Raw genomic sequence first — 14,623 nt, forward strand, 5'->3', positions numbered from 1 at the left:
ACAGTAAAATGTGGTGTATAATTTATATAGTTGTAGAAAACAGTACAGTATTGTGTAATTTGTTTATTACTGATGTTTATTACAACACATAATTATTAGCATTGTTGTTGTGTTACCACAGACCTATATTTACCTATATTTACTATATTGAGTACTTTATTATAGTATGGTTCGAATACAATAGTATTTATTATAAATTAATATTGTAATTTTGTCATGTGGGCAGCCTTAAAATACAAATGGTTATTAAAATCTCCAAAATGTCAATTTTAAAGCCACTTTTGTGATTAAAACCTAGCTACATATTAAATTCTAGATGTACATGTATGTTAAATATTGTCTAGGTACAATATTAAATGAATCCCTGATTTAATCGTTAGATTTTGACTGGCTGTATGGATGGACTATATTATGGCGCCATCTTCTGAGAAAACAAAATAAAAGTAGGGTTATCTCTATTCTCAAACCTGTTACCATTAGCAATAAAACTTTGTCATCAAATAAATGGTAATTTTGTCATGTGGGCAGCCCCAAAATACAAATTGTCATTAAAATCTCCAAAATGTCAATTTTAAAGCTCCATTTGTGATCAAATCCTAGCAACAGATTCAACTCCAGATGTAGATATTGTACACTAAATATTGTCTTGGTACAATATTAAATTAATCGCTGTAGATTTAATGGTTAGAATTTGCGACTAGCTATATGGATGAACTATATAATGCCGCTATCTTTTGGGAAAACAAAATAGGAGTAGGATTATCTCGATTCTCAAACCTGTTACCTTTAGCAATGCAACTTTGTCATCAAAGAAAAATAATATTTTTTTCATGTGGGCAGCCCAAAAATACAAATTGTCATTTAAATCTCAAAAATGTCAATTTTAAAGCTCCATTTGTGATCAAAATCTAGCTACAGATTCAACTGGAGATGTAGTTATTGTGTGCTAATTATTGTCTAGGTACTATATTAAATTAATCGCTGTAGATTTAATGGTTAGGATTTGCGACTGAATATATAATATATGGACTATATTATGGCGCCATCTTCTGGGAAAACAATAAAAGTAGGGTTATCTCGATTCTCAAACCTGTTACTTTTAGAGCTTTACAACCTTATCATCAAAGAAAAATTGTTAATCAACATTCATTCATTTTTTTTTTCTTGTTGGCTTAGTCGCTTTATTAATCCGAAGTCGCCACAGCGGAATGAACCGCCAACTTATCCAGCATATTTTAACGCAGCGGATGCCCCTCCAGCCAACCCATCTCTGGGAAACATTCACACACACACTCATACACTACGGACAATTTAGCCTACCCAATTCACCTGTACCGCATGTCTTTGGACGGTAGGGGAAACTGGAGAACCCAGAGGAAACCCACGCGAACGCAGGGAGAACATGCAAACTCCACACATCACTTACAAATCACTTACAAGCAGCTACAAACACTACATGCAGGTAAAATATGCGAAACCTAAAATTATCGGCTATAAACGTACACATATAGGCTAACAGATAACTATTTACTATTGTATTTAATATAGGCGTCACAGGTTGAGGTTTCCTTTTTGTATAAAACGTTAACGACTTAACCGTTTGGAACAACTTATTGGAACTTTTCTTATATTCACGCTATTTACATTGAACACTTTCCTTCAAAAACTGTTGAATTAATATCATGAACACCATGAGGAAGTATTGAGTCTTTCAGAAATGTTATTATGTTTAATTTTCAGTTGCAATTTCATTAAAAACGCGACGAAGTTTTGGCGGGAAAGTATGCTGGAATTGTAAGAACGACTGACCGAAGTAAAAAGGCGTAAACAGGTTAAATCCACCATCAAATTGTAAGTAAGAGCAGTCCGTTTGACCAATAACTTATTTCAACCAGCATTTTTCATAAACATCGCATTTTATCTGGTGCTTACTGTACATGTAGCAGTTAGTTGTGCTCGTAGCAAAGTAGACTCTTTTTCAATAAAACATTGACAAAACCTCTCACCTATACATGAAGAATAAAAAGCCAAAACTTTAATAGACAAGTATAAAAAGAGCTCAGTAAAGTTAAGTTATCGCAATGGTAGCCCAAAATTAAACGTTATCGGTGCTAAGATGCTAACCGACTTTTTCCGAAGACTAACCATTTATATAACATGAATATTCAACAGACTACAGATCAATTACCAATAATAAAAGTGTGAAGAACAGTTTTATGTGATATTTGTTTTGTTTTAGGGACTAAACTTGCCTGAAAACAGTGAAAACAGCAGCATGAGAGAAGTTATGTTGTCTTGCAGGTGAAGTGTCATTGCCTCGTTTCCATAGCAACTCCCTCTCCAGTGTTTGAATGATACCAAGAGCTTAAAGGTGATTCTATGCTCTTTGATGATACTTGCGTGTGTACGTCACGCAGCATTTACAAAAATAAACACGATCACTACATAAACAAGTTAAATAATAACTTTTTATATTAAATCTTGAATTTGAAATGTCTTTAGCAGTTTTATATACGCACCTATTATATTTTAAATGTACTTGCAGTACTTTATAGCCTACTAAAGTCACACTTTATTTGTGCCTCAGTTCACTGTAAAAAAATAAATAAGCAATAAATATGAATACATGTATTTCTAAAATTAGGATGTCACAGTAAAAAAGGTGTTTATTTTAATTAAACAGCTTGCAGAACAGACTTTGATTTTAACCTAGAAGACATAATAAAAAACAATTGAAATACTGTATTGCAGGCATTTTGGTCAGTTTTAGTGCGTTTATGTAGGCTATTTAAAGTTGCACCGACCGACGCAAAGACATGATGTATGTTGCGTTTGGTTAATTTAATATGCACGCGAAAACTTACTTGTAAACCAAGTTGCCGGATGGCACGAGACAACGTGCTTATGAAGTGCTTTATCGGCTTCTGGACCTCAACCGACGCAGAGCCGACGTTGGATGAGCTGGGACAAGAACACACGACCGAATTATCATGCGTATGTTTGGCCGACCATTTATTAGAATTAAAGGGGTCGACGTTTTTGAGCTTCGGCCGACGTCGGCCCAACGTATGTGTGATTGTGTGTGTGCTGTCTACAATCGTAACCATCTGCTGAACACTACTAATCAGCTTAATTCATCATATTGTTCGATTGACAAAACGAGCAGTAAAATATAATCTGAAACCAAACCAGGACGACCAAAAACAGTATGGTTGTGACATCATCACGAGGGCGTGTCATACACACAAATACAGGCTATAATATATTTTGTAATTCTGCATTTAAATAGCACAAAATTGTACGTAAAATAACCCTAAAATGAAATGTAAAATTTTAACAGATAATAAAAGTACAACCAAAACAAATCAAAACACCTACAAGCAGCTACACGTTCTGGTAAAACGTGTATATAGGCCTATACCCACTACATGATGCAGGTAAAATATGTGAAACCTACAACTATTAGCTATAAACGTATACATATAGGCTAATAGATACACTTTAAGTATTGTAATTAAAAAAAAACTAGTCACCGGTTGAGATTTTGTGTTGGCTAATAAGTTTGTAAACTTGCGGCTCTTTTTTGTACACGGTTAACATTATGGACTAAACCATTTGGAACAACTTACTGGGGCGCATCTTATATTCACCCTATTTACACCAAAAACATTCCTTCAAAAACTATTGAATTATCATCATTACCTCCTTAAGGATGATAGGGTCTTTCAAAAATGTTATTTTGTTTGATTTTCAGTGACAATTTCATTGAAAACGCGACGACATTTTGGCGGGAATGTATGCTGAATTTGTACGAACAACTGACTGAAGTAAAAAGGCGTAAACAGATTGAATCCACCAACAAATTGTAATTAAGAGCTGTCCGTTTTACCAATAACTTATTTCGACCAGCATTTTTCATAAGCGTTTTATCTGGTGCTTGGTGCATGTAGCGGTTAGTTGTACTAGACACACATTCTACCTCATTCTTTTTCAATCTACATGTGTCAGAACTGTAGTTAAATGCTGCCCCCATTTGGATGCTCTGTGCATTTACCAGAAAAAGGGGATGAACTGAAATAATACATGGTACTTTATGATTAAAATAAGTCAGAAGTGTATTTCATCGTTTAAACCCAAATGACAACATCAAATGTAAATATTTCAAAAAAATTTATTCACGCTTTTATCAATTTATGTACATATCAGGTCACATACAGTATGAAAGGGATTGAAAATTACAGTCTACAGAAAAACAGTCATATTAGGAAATAAAAACGTTGTAACCCTTTACAATAAGGTTTCATTTGTTGACATTAGTTAAGCACATGAAATGAAAACTACTAAGGCGTTCATTCATCAACGCATGTTCATTCTAATGTTTACTTATTATTACAATCAAATAATGTATTTGTTTTGAACATAAATGCAATGTATCGGATTTAGCAATATCATTCATATCAGTTTAAAATGAGTACATCATGTAATAAATGTATTAAATTAATGCATTAACCAACTGAACCTTACTGTGAAGTGTTACCAAAAACAGAAAAGGCCATTTTACATTTTCCCCACAGTGAATCCAGAAATATTTCAGGATTTCACAGTGGCTCAAAATGATTTTGCAAGTCAATAATGTAATTTGTTCCAGTTCAATATTTAATTCTAAAATAAATAAGTAGATTTTGTGGCCCGAAACCTTGCCCTTTTACTCCCTTATGTACAAATAACAAAATTCCATTCAAAAGAAATCCAGTAAAACAAACCAATTCATCTATTTGTCTGTGATGTACATATTGCGTGTGACGTCTTCAAAGCAAATGTGATAAATCTGCAACACATCTATAAGAATTGGACCGATAAATGTATATAGAGAAGTTTAGCGCAGTTCTCAGTCGCTCATAATAATGATGTATCAGCATCATCAGAGCTCATCGTGGTGAATAGGGTCACTGCTGGGCTGAATAAAAACCCCCTCCATCACCTTCCAGTAGTTATGCTGATTGGGCGAAGGCATTCCATGGACCTCACGCTGGCCTCTGATTGGATGACCGTACTGCTCACCGGTAACGCTGAGGAAAACCTCGGTGCCGGTGTGTTTAAATCGCACTGCGTCCTCACGGTCCCAGTATGTTGCACTGCACTGGACGTTCCACACATCCAAATCGTCTCCTTCTCCATTTTCCCCAAACGCACTCACTTCCTGCAAACAAAGGAGCTTGTGAAGAATGATTCTGAACGCTGCTCTAGTGTGTCCATTTTATTTGTACAGCACTATTAAACACAACCAAGTGTTCATTAATGTGGTGCACAATACAAATCACAGAAAAAACAATATAAAATACTTACTAAAATCAAACCATTCTTAATGATAAATCAGCCAATCAAAAAGGTAGGCTTTCAACTGAGATTTAAAAACAGATCTAATACAGAGGGGTGGAGCGTACCACAATCCATTCACCCCTGCATAATACTCTCTGGTTTGACGACTGAAGAGACAGATGGGTTGATGATCAGTTAGGCATGGGACGATAACCGTGTTCAAGGTATACCGCGGTTTGGAAAAGGCAAGGTTTTAGGACCGTAAAAATTCTCTAATATACTGTCCCTAAGGTTTGAGTAAGATTTTTTATTTCCTTTTTTTGTATTGTTTGGTTTTTTAGGACAACAGTATCTCCAGCAGAAAAGATCTACAAAGATGCCGTTTTATATTTAAAAAATCTGTGTTTTTAAAACAAATGAAGACGGCAGAAGTCAATGATTCATTTAAATTATTTAGCCTGATACATTTACTGCTCCAAAATATTTTAAATGTTTCTCAAATTAAAATATATTGAGCACAAAAGGGGGAAAAGTTTTTGTTTTTACCCAGACATTTAAAAATAATTTATTTTAGAGCAGTAATCACAATACTGTGATACCGTGAAACCATAATATTTACATCCAAAGTTATCATACAGTCACAATCTTTTACCAGCCCACGCCTATGTTCAGTCAATGAATTTGACAGATACGGAAAGGCTAAACCGTTGTGTGATTTAAAGGTTCACGAAACCCTCGAGTACTTTTTTTGAGATGTTAACAGATTTGTGTTGAGCATCAGTTAAGACAATGTTAGCACCTGTTAACTTTAATTGTGGGAAAAACTGGATAACTTTGAGCTTTTGTCACCTAATTTCAGATTCCTGGTTTAAAAGGATTTTTGGGATGGGATCAAAATCGGCGAAATCATTTTCCCCGCGATGCTGTCAGGGCCGATACAGCAAAGCTGTTTGTGTGCAGCAAGCATTTTTATCGGGAGAACAGTATGCGAATTGGAGAATGGTGGACGTTGTCTTTTAGCAGGTGTTCGTTCACATTTAGACACATCGCCGTGCTGCTATGTTTGCCTAAATCCTCTAGATTACCAACAGGGCTAATGGTTAAAATAGACAGGGCAAGAGATCTGCAGCACTGAGTCTGCATTCAGACCCGGGATTGAGGGAAAAGTCCTTATTAATACTGTTTATTTAAACACAATTACCTTTATAATGATATAAATTGTGGTTATCTGTATATGAAATTACGAAAAACAAATGTAGCAGGGTAATATATCACTGTTTATTTCTTTGCATTTTAACTTAGTAAACTATAAACTCATGCGTCTCCTCATGGTTTGTGTCTTATTTTGTGAGCTAACTGACAGAAGTTGTTCGCTCCCCTCCTTCTCCCCTGCTGGCCACGCCCACTGCTGCTCTTTGCTCGTGGAGCTCCACGGCCATTACGATGCATTTTTTAAAAAAAAATTCTGAGGTAGACCTGAACCAAAGGGGGGGGGGGGGTCATGACCCTTTTAAAAGAACTGAAAATTGCACAGGCAACCAGTGCATAGAAGGTAAAACACCACCGCTCATTACCCCACGACCCCCACTTTGGACACCACTATAAGAGAACAACAATGCATTATTAAAATCTCGGAATTGATGCAGAATGCAATTTTTGTAACAGCTCAATTGAAACAAACTCTGGTGCGGATCGATTGTAGTGAGGAAGCAAAACGATAAAACGAACCAGGCCATATCACAGTATATTATGGTTGTGTAATAGCCATATTTACAGCTATATGTAGAGAGAATTACAAGTAGGGCGGGATGTCCTTTATACTGGTAAATGTGTATTTCATGTCGAATATGAAAGTGAAAGCATGGCGAAATATTACCAAATGCTGTTTATCTATTAGGGAAATTGACAGAAATTACCATCAGATAATTTTTTCATATTTTAATCTTGTAAATTTTTGTATCAGGCCTATTGTTTTCTTCATTTCTGCACTGACACCTCAGAAGAAAGATCATCACTGATCTGCTTCATGATCTGACTGCCATCTCGCTTTATCTGTTATTTCTCTCTATAATTTAAGCCTATAATGCAGAATTCTGGCCAATGTGTTTTTTAAATAGATTAATTCAATAGATTGATTTTTTACAAAACTTGACAACTGAAATGAGGCTGTATGAGAAAGTCTGACCTCTCTGATTTATATTTGGTGACTAAGTCTGTGTCTAATGTCGTATTTCTCATTATCATAAATTAAAATAACGACGTATGACAGCTGAGCGGAATAGTAGGATTCTGAGAAATAAACCCTGAAACTCAATGCGAGGAGAGTTTACTCGCACATGACTTGTTTGAGCGATTTTGGTCAATTTAGAAACTTTGACGTGTAAAAGTGAACCGAACCAAGAACAAAAATAATACAATTTAAATTTTTCAGAGCAAAACAATCTATCTAAAGGTGTAAAAGTGTTATTATTATATTAAAGAATAAATACTAGTACTTAATGTTAAATAAATTAGTAGCTGAAAAATAAGTACTAGTACTATGAAATTGATGCTAGTAAATTTTATAGATTAAATGATAAAACTGCTTGCCATAATAGGTGTACAGAACAGAAAAGGTGAACTGACGAATACATTTAGCTCTGTGGTATATGTAAGGATATTTTTTTAATGGAACACTGCATTGCATAGTGTAAATGATTTACCTTTGCGCACAATTATTATTTATATGTACAAACATTTACAATATAAAATGAACATAATTTCCCCTGTTCAGTCAATGACATCTCCTCTCTTTCAACTCTGGAATATAGAAGTGGAAAGCTTAAAAATTTCTGACTTTATTTACAATGAGATTTAATGTTGTTTACTTGCGACTGGGTTGATGAAAATAGATACCCAGTCCATTTTTTAAGACTCAAGAACCTGTTTTCTTCACAATAGAGACGCCACAATAGAGAGCAAAATACGATCACAGCTTCTATTTCACGGCAGTTTTAAGACAGGAGAGTATTGTGCTTTACCTGGTGGTTTGACAGCGGCGAGCTGAAGTGATGGGAATGCAGGTTGCGTCCAGTGGTCATGTGTGTGATTCGGATGGCCTGTCCACATCGAATGGGTGCCCCGCGCTGGCAAACGCTGCCTGGCTTTCCACGAATACGCCAGTAGCTGTTGGCATCATCAGCTGAATCCACACCCGTTACTGACTGCTGCCCGCTTCCTGCAGGTGTAAACAATGCTTGTGAAATTTGAACATATACAGTTGAAGACAGAATTATTAGCCCTCCTGAATTATTAGCCCCCCTCTTTTTTGTTTTGGCCTCAATTTCAGTTTAATGGAAATAATTTTTTTAACACATTTCTAAACAAGTTTCAATAACTAATTTTTACTAACTGATTTCTTTCACCTTTGCCATGATGACAGTACAGAATATTTTACTAGATATTTTTCAAGATACTAGAATTCAGCTTAAAGTTACATTTAAAGGCTTAACTAGGTTAATTAGGTTAACTAGACAAGTTAGGGTAATTAGGCAAGTCCTTGTATAACAATGGTTATGGTATGGTTTGTTCTGTAGACAACAGAAAATATTGCTCGAGAAGGCTAACAATATTGACCTTAAAATGTTTTTAAAAGACTAAAAACTGCTTTTATTGTAGCCAAAATAAAACAAATAAGACTTTCTCCAGAATAAAAAATATTATAGGAAATATTGTGAAAAATTCCTTGCTTTGTTAAACATCATTTGGGAAATATTTGAAGAAGAAAGGAAATTCAGAGGAGGGTCAAAAATTTTGACTTAAACTGTAAACATCTCCATTTTATTGTGGTATTTACTTTATTACCATAGTATATATAGAATAATCGACTATTAAACAATAATTAACATAGTCTGTAGTACTTTTAGTATGATATTAAAATACAATGATAAAACTATAGTTAATAAATTATTAGACGTACACTAGAATCTGCATTTAGAAACATCTGCAATCAGTAATTGTTGCTATAATAATGTTGTTATAAATAATGTTAACAGCATCAAATCAGGATTCGATTATACAGATATATTATTGCTAAAATATCTGCATCCACTGAGTGAAATATACATTTGTTTTTTTATTATTAAACTAATATTTTAGATAATTTTTGTAAGGACATATACTGTAGATAACTAGACAAATATTTTACCCAAATAACTGCTAAAATATCTGCGTCCACTGAGTGAAATGTGCATTTGTTCTTTATTAATAATCTATTTTATTTAGGTAATTATTGCAAAGACACTCAAAATTATTGCCAACATACATAGAGTCCAGACCTAAATCCTATTGAACATCTCTGGAGAGATCTGAAAATGGCTGTACACCGTCACTTCCCATCCAACCTGATAGAGCTTGAAAGGTACTGCAAAGTGGAATGGGCAAAAATTCCCAAAGACAGGTGTGCCAAGCTTGTGGCATCATATTCTGAAAGACTTGAGGCTGTAATTGCTGCCAAAGGTGCATCAACAAAGTATTGAGCAAAGGCTGTGAATACTTGTGCATGTCATTTTTCAGCTTTTTTATTTTTAATAAATTTGCAACAATTTAAAAAAATCTTTTTCCACATTGTAATTATGGGGTATTGTGTGTAGAATTTTGAGGAAATAATTGAATTTAATCCATTTTGGAATAAGCCTGTAACATAAAAAAATGTGGAAAAAGTGAAGCGCTATGAATATTTTCTGGATGCACTGTACAAATACTTTACACCTAAAGAAAAATATTATTTTAAATCTATAGTTTCAATTATTGTTTACTCTTACAGATTACAGTTCATTCAACAGATATCAGCCCCATAGTAGCTGATAGATACATCATAAATAGCATAACAACTATCGGGGCGACATGGTGGCTCAGTGGTTAGCACTGTCGCCTCACAGCAAGAAAGTCGCTGGTTGAGCCCTGGCTGGGTTGGCATTTCAGTGTGAAGTTTGCATGTTTTCCCCGCATTGCCTTGGGTTTCCTCTGGGTGCACCACTTTCCCCCACAAGTCCAAAGACATGCGTTATAGGTGAATTGAATTGTGTGAATGAGAGTATATAGATGTTTCCCAGTACTGGGTTGCAGCTGGAAGGGCATCCTCTGTGTGTAACATATGCTGGGTCAGTTGGCGTTTCTGTATGGAGTTTGTATGTTCTCCCCGTCTTCGCGTGGGTTTTCTCCGGATGCTGGGTGGGCTAAATTGTCAGAAGTGTGTGTGTGTGTGTGTGTGTGAATGAGTGTGTATGGATGTTTCCCAGTACTGGGTTGCAGCTGGTAGGGCATCTGCTGTGTAAAACATGTGCTGGATAAGTTGGTGGTTCATTCCGCTGTGGCGACCCGGTTAATAAAGGGACTAAGCCGAAAAGAGAATGAATGAATGAATAATTATCATTAGCTTCCTGGCTAATCCATTCATGGACAAAATGGTTAACGTTACAACCATTGTACATTTTAGTATTTTGTAGTGCACCTGTTGTCATGATTACATAAATCGTTTATAATAAATGTAACACAATATATCGTAAACAAAATAAAGGTGAAATGGGTCGATACAAGACAGATACACAACTCTACTAAACAATAATGTCAAAAATGATTATCATTAGCAAAACTGATCATTAGCTTCCTGGCTAATCCATCCATGCACCAGCTGTTATGGCACTGAGCAGCACTGTAATCAATTCAAGTGAATAGAAAACTTGAAGTGAGGATTACACAGTAGACTAGCAGACCTCTAAAGGCTACATGGACCACACAGGTTAAGTTTACACCGGTAACATTTGTACCTGAGCCGTATTTGACATCATGCGAGTGCAGTCTGACGCTGTGCCGAGTGTTCATCAGTTTGACCAGAGACCCGCACGTCACGTAGCTGGAGTCCACATCACGAGCGCCGCACGGAGAAAACACCAAACACACTAAAATTAAATCCAAAAACACGGACATGACTCTTAACGGCCCCATCATTGCAGCCGGCGTCTATGTACATCACAGAAAAATGGATACGGAGAGTCCCATTCAAACGCTGACACGCTTTCTAGCCAATCGCAGCATGACAAGTCCGAAAACAAGGAAGCGATCTGAGAACATACACGGAGGCAAGTGATTGGTCGACGGGTGGTGTGACGTCACGTTGTAGTTGATGGGATGAAAACATATGATATTTACAGAAAAAAAATATATATATATAATAATATATATATATATATATATATATATATATATATATATATATATATATATATATATATATATATATATATATATATATATATATATATATATATATATATATATGATATTTAGAGCCACTCAGATAGTTAAACTATTTTCATGTGCATCTGGGCTAAAACTTAACTTTTCCAAATGTGAAATAATGTCTTTGCATCTATATGATAACAAAATAATTGAAGGTATTCCAGTTAAAGACTCAGTAAAGTATCTAGGCATTTACATATCACAACATTTAATAGCCAAGCAGCATCTTAATTTTACTAGTAGATTAAAGACATCACAAAATATTTTTAATCTTTGGTTACAAAGAGATATATCTCCATATGGTAGGGTTCTTCTCTCAAAAGCGGAAGGTCTTTCTCGCTTTGTCTACCCTTCACTTTCCTTGTGTACAAATGATGGTACTATTAAAAGCATTAATAAACTTCTCTTTAACCCTTTATGGAAAAATAGCCCCCACAAATTAAAAAAAAAGATGTGATATCACAATGTAGAAGTGAGGGGGACTTGAAGCCATAGACATTTTTTATAGATCTGTCAATGCATTTAGAATAAATTGTCTAAGAAGATGTTTATTAAACCCAAATTTTTCATTCCGAGTTTTATGTTTAATAAAATCGGTGGTCTCTCCTTTATTTTAAAATGTAATTTCTTGCATAGTAAACTTCCAGTTAAGTTAGCCAGTTTTCATCAGTATAGGCTCTTCCTGCATGGAAGTTGTGTTACCTTCACAACTTCTCACCTCACAAAACTATCTTGTGGAATAATATAGATTTAACTGTTAGAAATAAATCCCTTTTTGTATCCTAATTGGTTTGATGGAGGATTAATTTATTTATTTTCTTTATTTGATGATTTTGGTAACTTACTGTCTTATGAGCGCTTTATGACTTCATGACTTTCCTATTTCCTTTAGTGAATATAATACTGTTCGTAGAGGCTATCCCCACAGATTTAATGCATCTGGTCAAAAGTCATATACAATACAATACAACAAAAATATGAAGGAATCAGCATTAGTGCTGGACGGCATTGACATTCATGATAAGAAATATAATAATAAGCATATTCATCTAATTCTTCAGCAAAGAAATCGTATTTTTCCGCGAGGCAAATTTCATTTGGCTGCATTAATTAATAATATAGATTGGAGAAAAAAAACTTGGTTGTTGCCTAATAAATACTTCCTTCCTAATAAAACTAAAGAAATCCACTTTAAAATATTGCATAAAATATATCCGGCTAACTCATTTGTTTCCAAATATGTTGATATTTCGAGTAGTTGTAGATTTTGTGGAAAGGATGATAAAACTGTAATACATTTATTTTGTATGTGTGAATTTGTTCAGAAATTTAGGTTTGACCTTTATCATTATTTAAACACTTCTCCTACCTTTGCACAATCTTTTAATTTTCAAATTTTTTTTATCTTGTTTGGTATTTTTTTAATACATGAGCAAAAATGCCTGGCTTCAGTCTCTACCTTTCGACATTTTCTAATTGAAGTTGACTCACTGCTCAAATCTTTCCGTATGTGTAACAACAAAAAATGTGTCAGATTCTTGGTTCTATATGAAGAACTGTTGTCTATTGACTTTGGTTTGATTTAGATAGCTTTCCTGTAATGCTCTTTATTTATTTATTTTCATACACTTTTATACAATTGTAATTTACTCACCCCTTCCTTTGTTTCGTTAGTCTGCAGCTAATGTAGTTTGTATTTTTCCTCTTTTGTATCACTCTTATGTTGATCTCCTGATTGTGGTTGTATATTTTCATTCTTGAATAAAAAAATAAAACAAATAAAAAAAAGGAAATTTGGAACAATAAAAATATTAAATATAAAAATAAATCTATTTTTTAAATAACTGGTTTAATAAAATATAGTTAGTCAGCTTAGATGACTGTAGTATGCCTTCCTCATAAGAATTTCATTCATTCATTTTCTTTTCGGCTTAGTCCCTTTATTAATCAGGAGTAAACCGCCAACGTATCCAGCACATGTTTTACACAGTGGATGCCCTTTCGCCTGCAACCCATCACTGGGAAACACCCATACGCTCCCATTCACACACACACACACACACACACACACACACACACACACACACACACACACACAACGGACAATTTAGCTTACCCAATTCACCTATATCCCATGTCTTTGGGGGAAACAGGAGCACCCAGAAGAAACCCAGAAGGAACCTACGCCAACACGGGGAGAGCATGCAAACTCCACACAGAAATGCCAACTGACCCAGCCAGGGCTCGAACCAGCGACCTTCTTGTTGTGGGGCAACAGCACTACCTACTGTGCCACTGCGTCGCCTATAACATATAATAATAAAAATATTTAAAATTATTTACATTTATATAGTATATGTATTATATAGTGTATTTATATATACATTTATATATTTTTTGGACACTCAAAGCGCTTTACACATTTGGGGGCAATCTACTCATCCACCACCAGTGTGAAGCATCCACCTGGATGACACGACAGCAGCCATACTGGTGGAGAGGAGACAGAGTGATGAAGCCGATTACGGTTTGGGAATGGTTAGGAGGCCATGATGGACAGAAGCCAGTGGGCAAATTGGGCCAGGATGCCGGGGTTAAACCCCTACTCTTTTCAAAGGACATCCTGGGATTTTTAATGACCACAGAGAATCAGGACCTCAGTTTAACGTCTCATCCGAAAGACGGTGCTCACCGAGCAGTATAGAGTCCCCTTCACTATACTGGGGTTTTTGGAACCACACAGACCACAGGATGAGTGCCCTCCGCTGGGGTCACTAACACCACTTCTGACAGCAACTTAGATTTCCCATGTGGTCTCCCATCCAGGTACTGACCAGGCGTAACACTGCTTAGCTTTAGTGGGCAGCCATGTGAGAGTTGCAGAGAGGGCTAGCTGCCAGCAATATAATTGCACTTATGGGATATTTCTCATGAAGGATTCATCAGGACGTTCATTTGTTTTTTTGTTTTTATTTTAAGCATGTTTTAATATTAATAAAACAACTAGTACAGGATCTTAGAATAT

The 14,623-nt window shown here is 35.3% G+C and overlaps 2 protein-coding genes across 6 annotated transcripts in view; one reads left to right on the forward strand and one right to left on the reverse strand.

The window, feature by feature from the left end:
* Nucleotides 1–14,623, forward strand: part of ydjc (YdjC chitooligosaccharide deacetylase homolog) — a 61,791-nt gene that overhangs the window by 16,952 nt on the left and 30,216 nt on the right. The gene's annotated exons all lie outside the window — the stretch shown is intronic.
* Nucleotides 4,154–11,397, reverse strand: sdf2l1 (stromal cell-derived factor 2-like 1). Of its 3 annotated transcripts, none has more exons than XR_015490132.1 (3): nt 11,127–11,397; nt 6,934–8,536; nt 4,154–6,708 (listed from the first exon to the last, which is right to left on the reverse strand). XR_015490132.1 is itself a non-coding variant. In NM_001003730.1 (3 exon segments), coding segments are annotated over 3 exon segments (657 nt in total). In that variant the 5' UTR covers nt 11,308–11,320; the 3' UTR covers nt 4,154–4,921.

This window comes from Danio rerio, chromosome 5 (genome assembly GCF_052040795.2).
Source record: "Danio rerio strain M-AB ecotype USA chromosome 5, GRCz13ab, whole genome shotgun sequence".
NCBI lineage: Eukaryota > Metazoa > Chordata > Actinopteri > Cypriniformes > Danionidae > Danio > Danio rerio.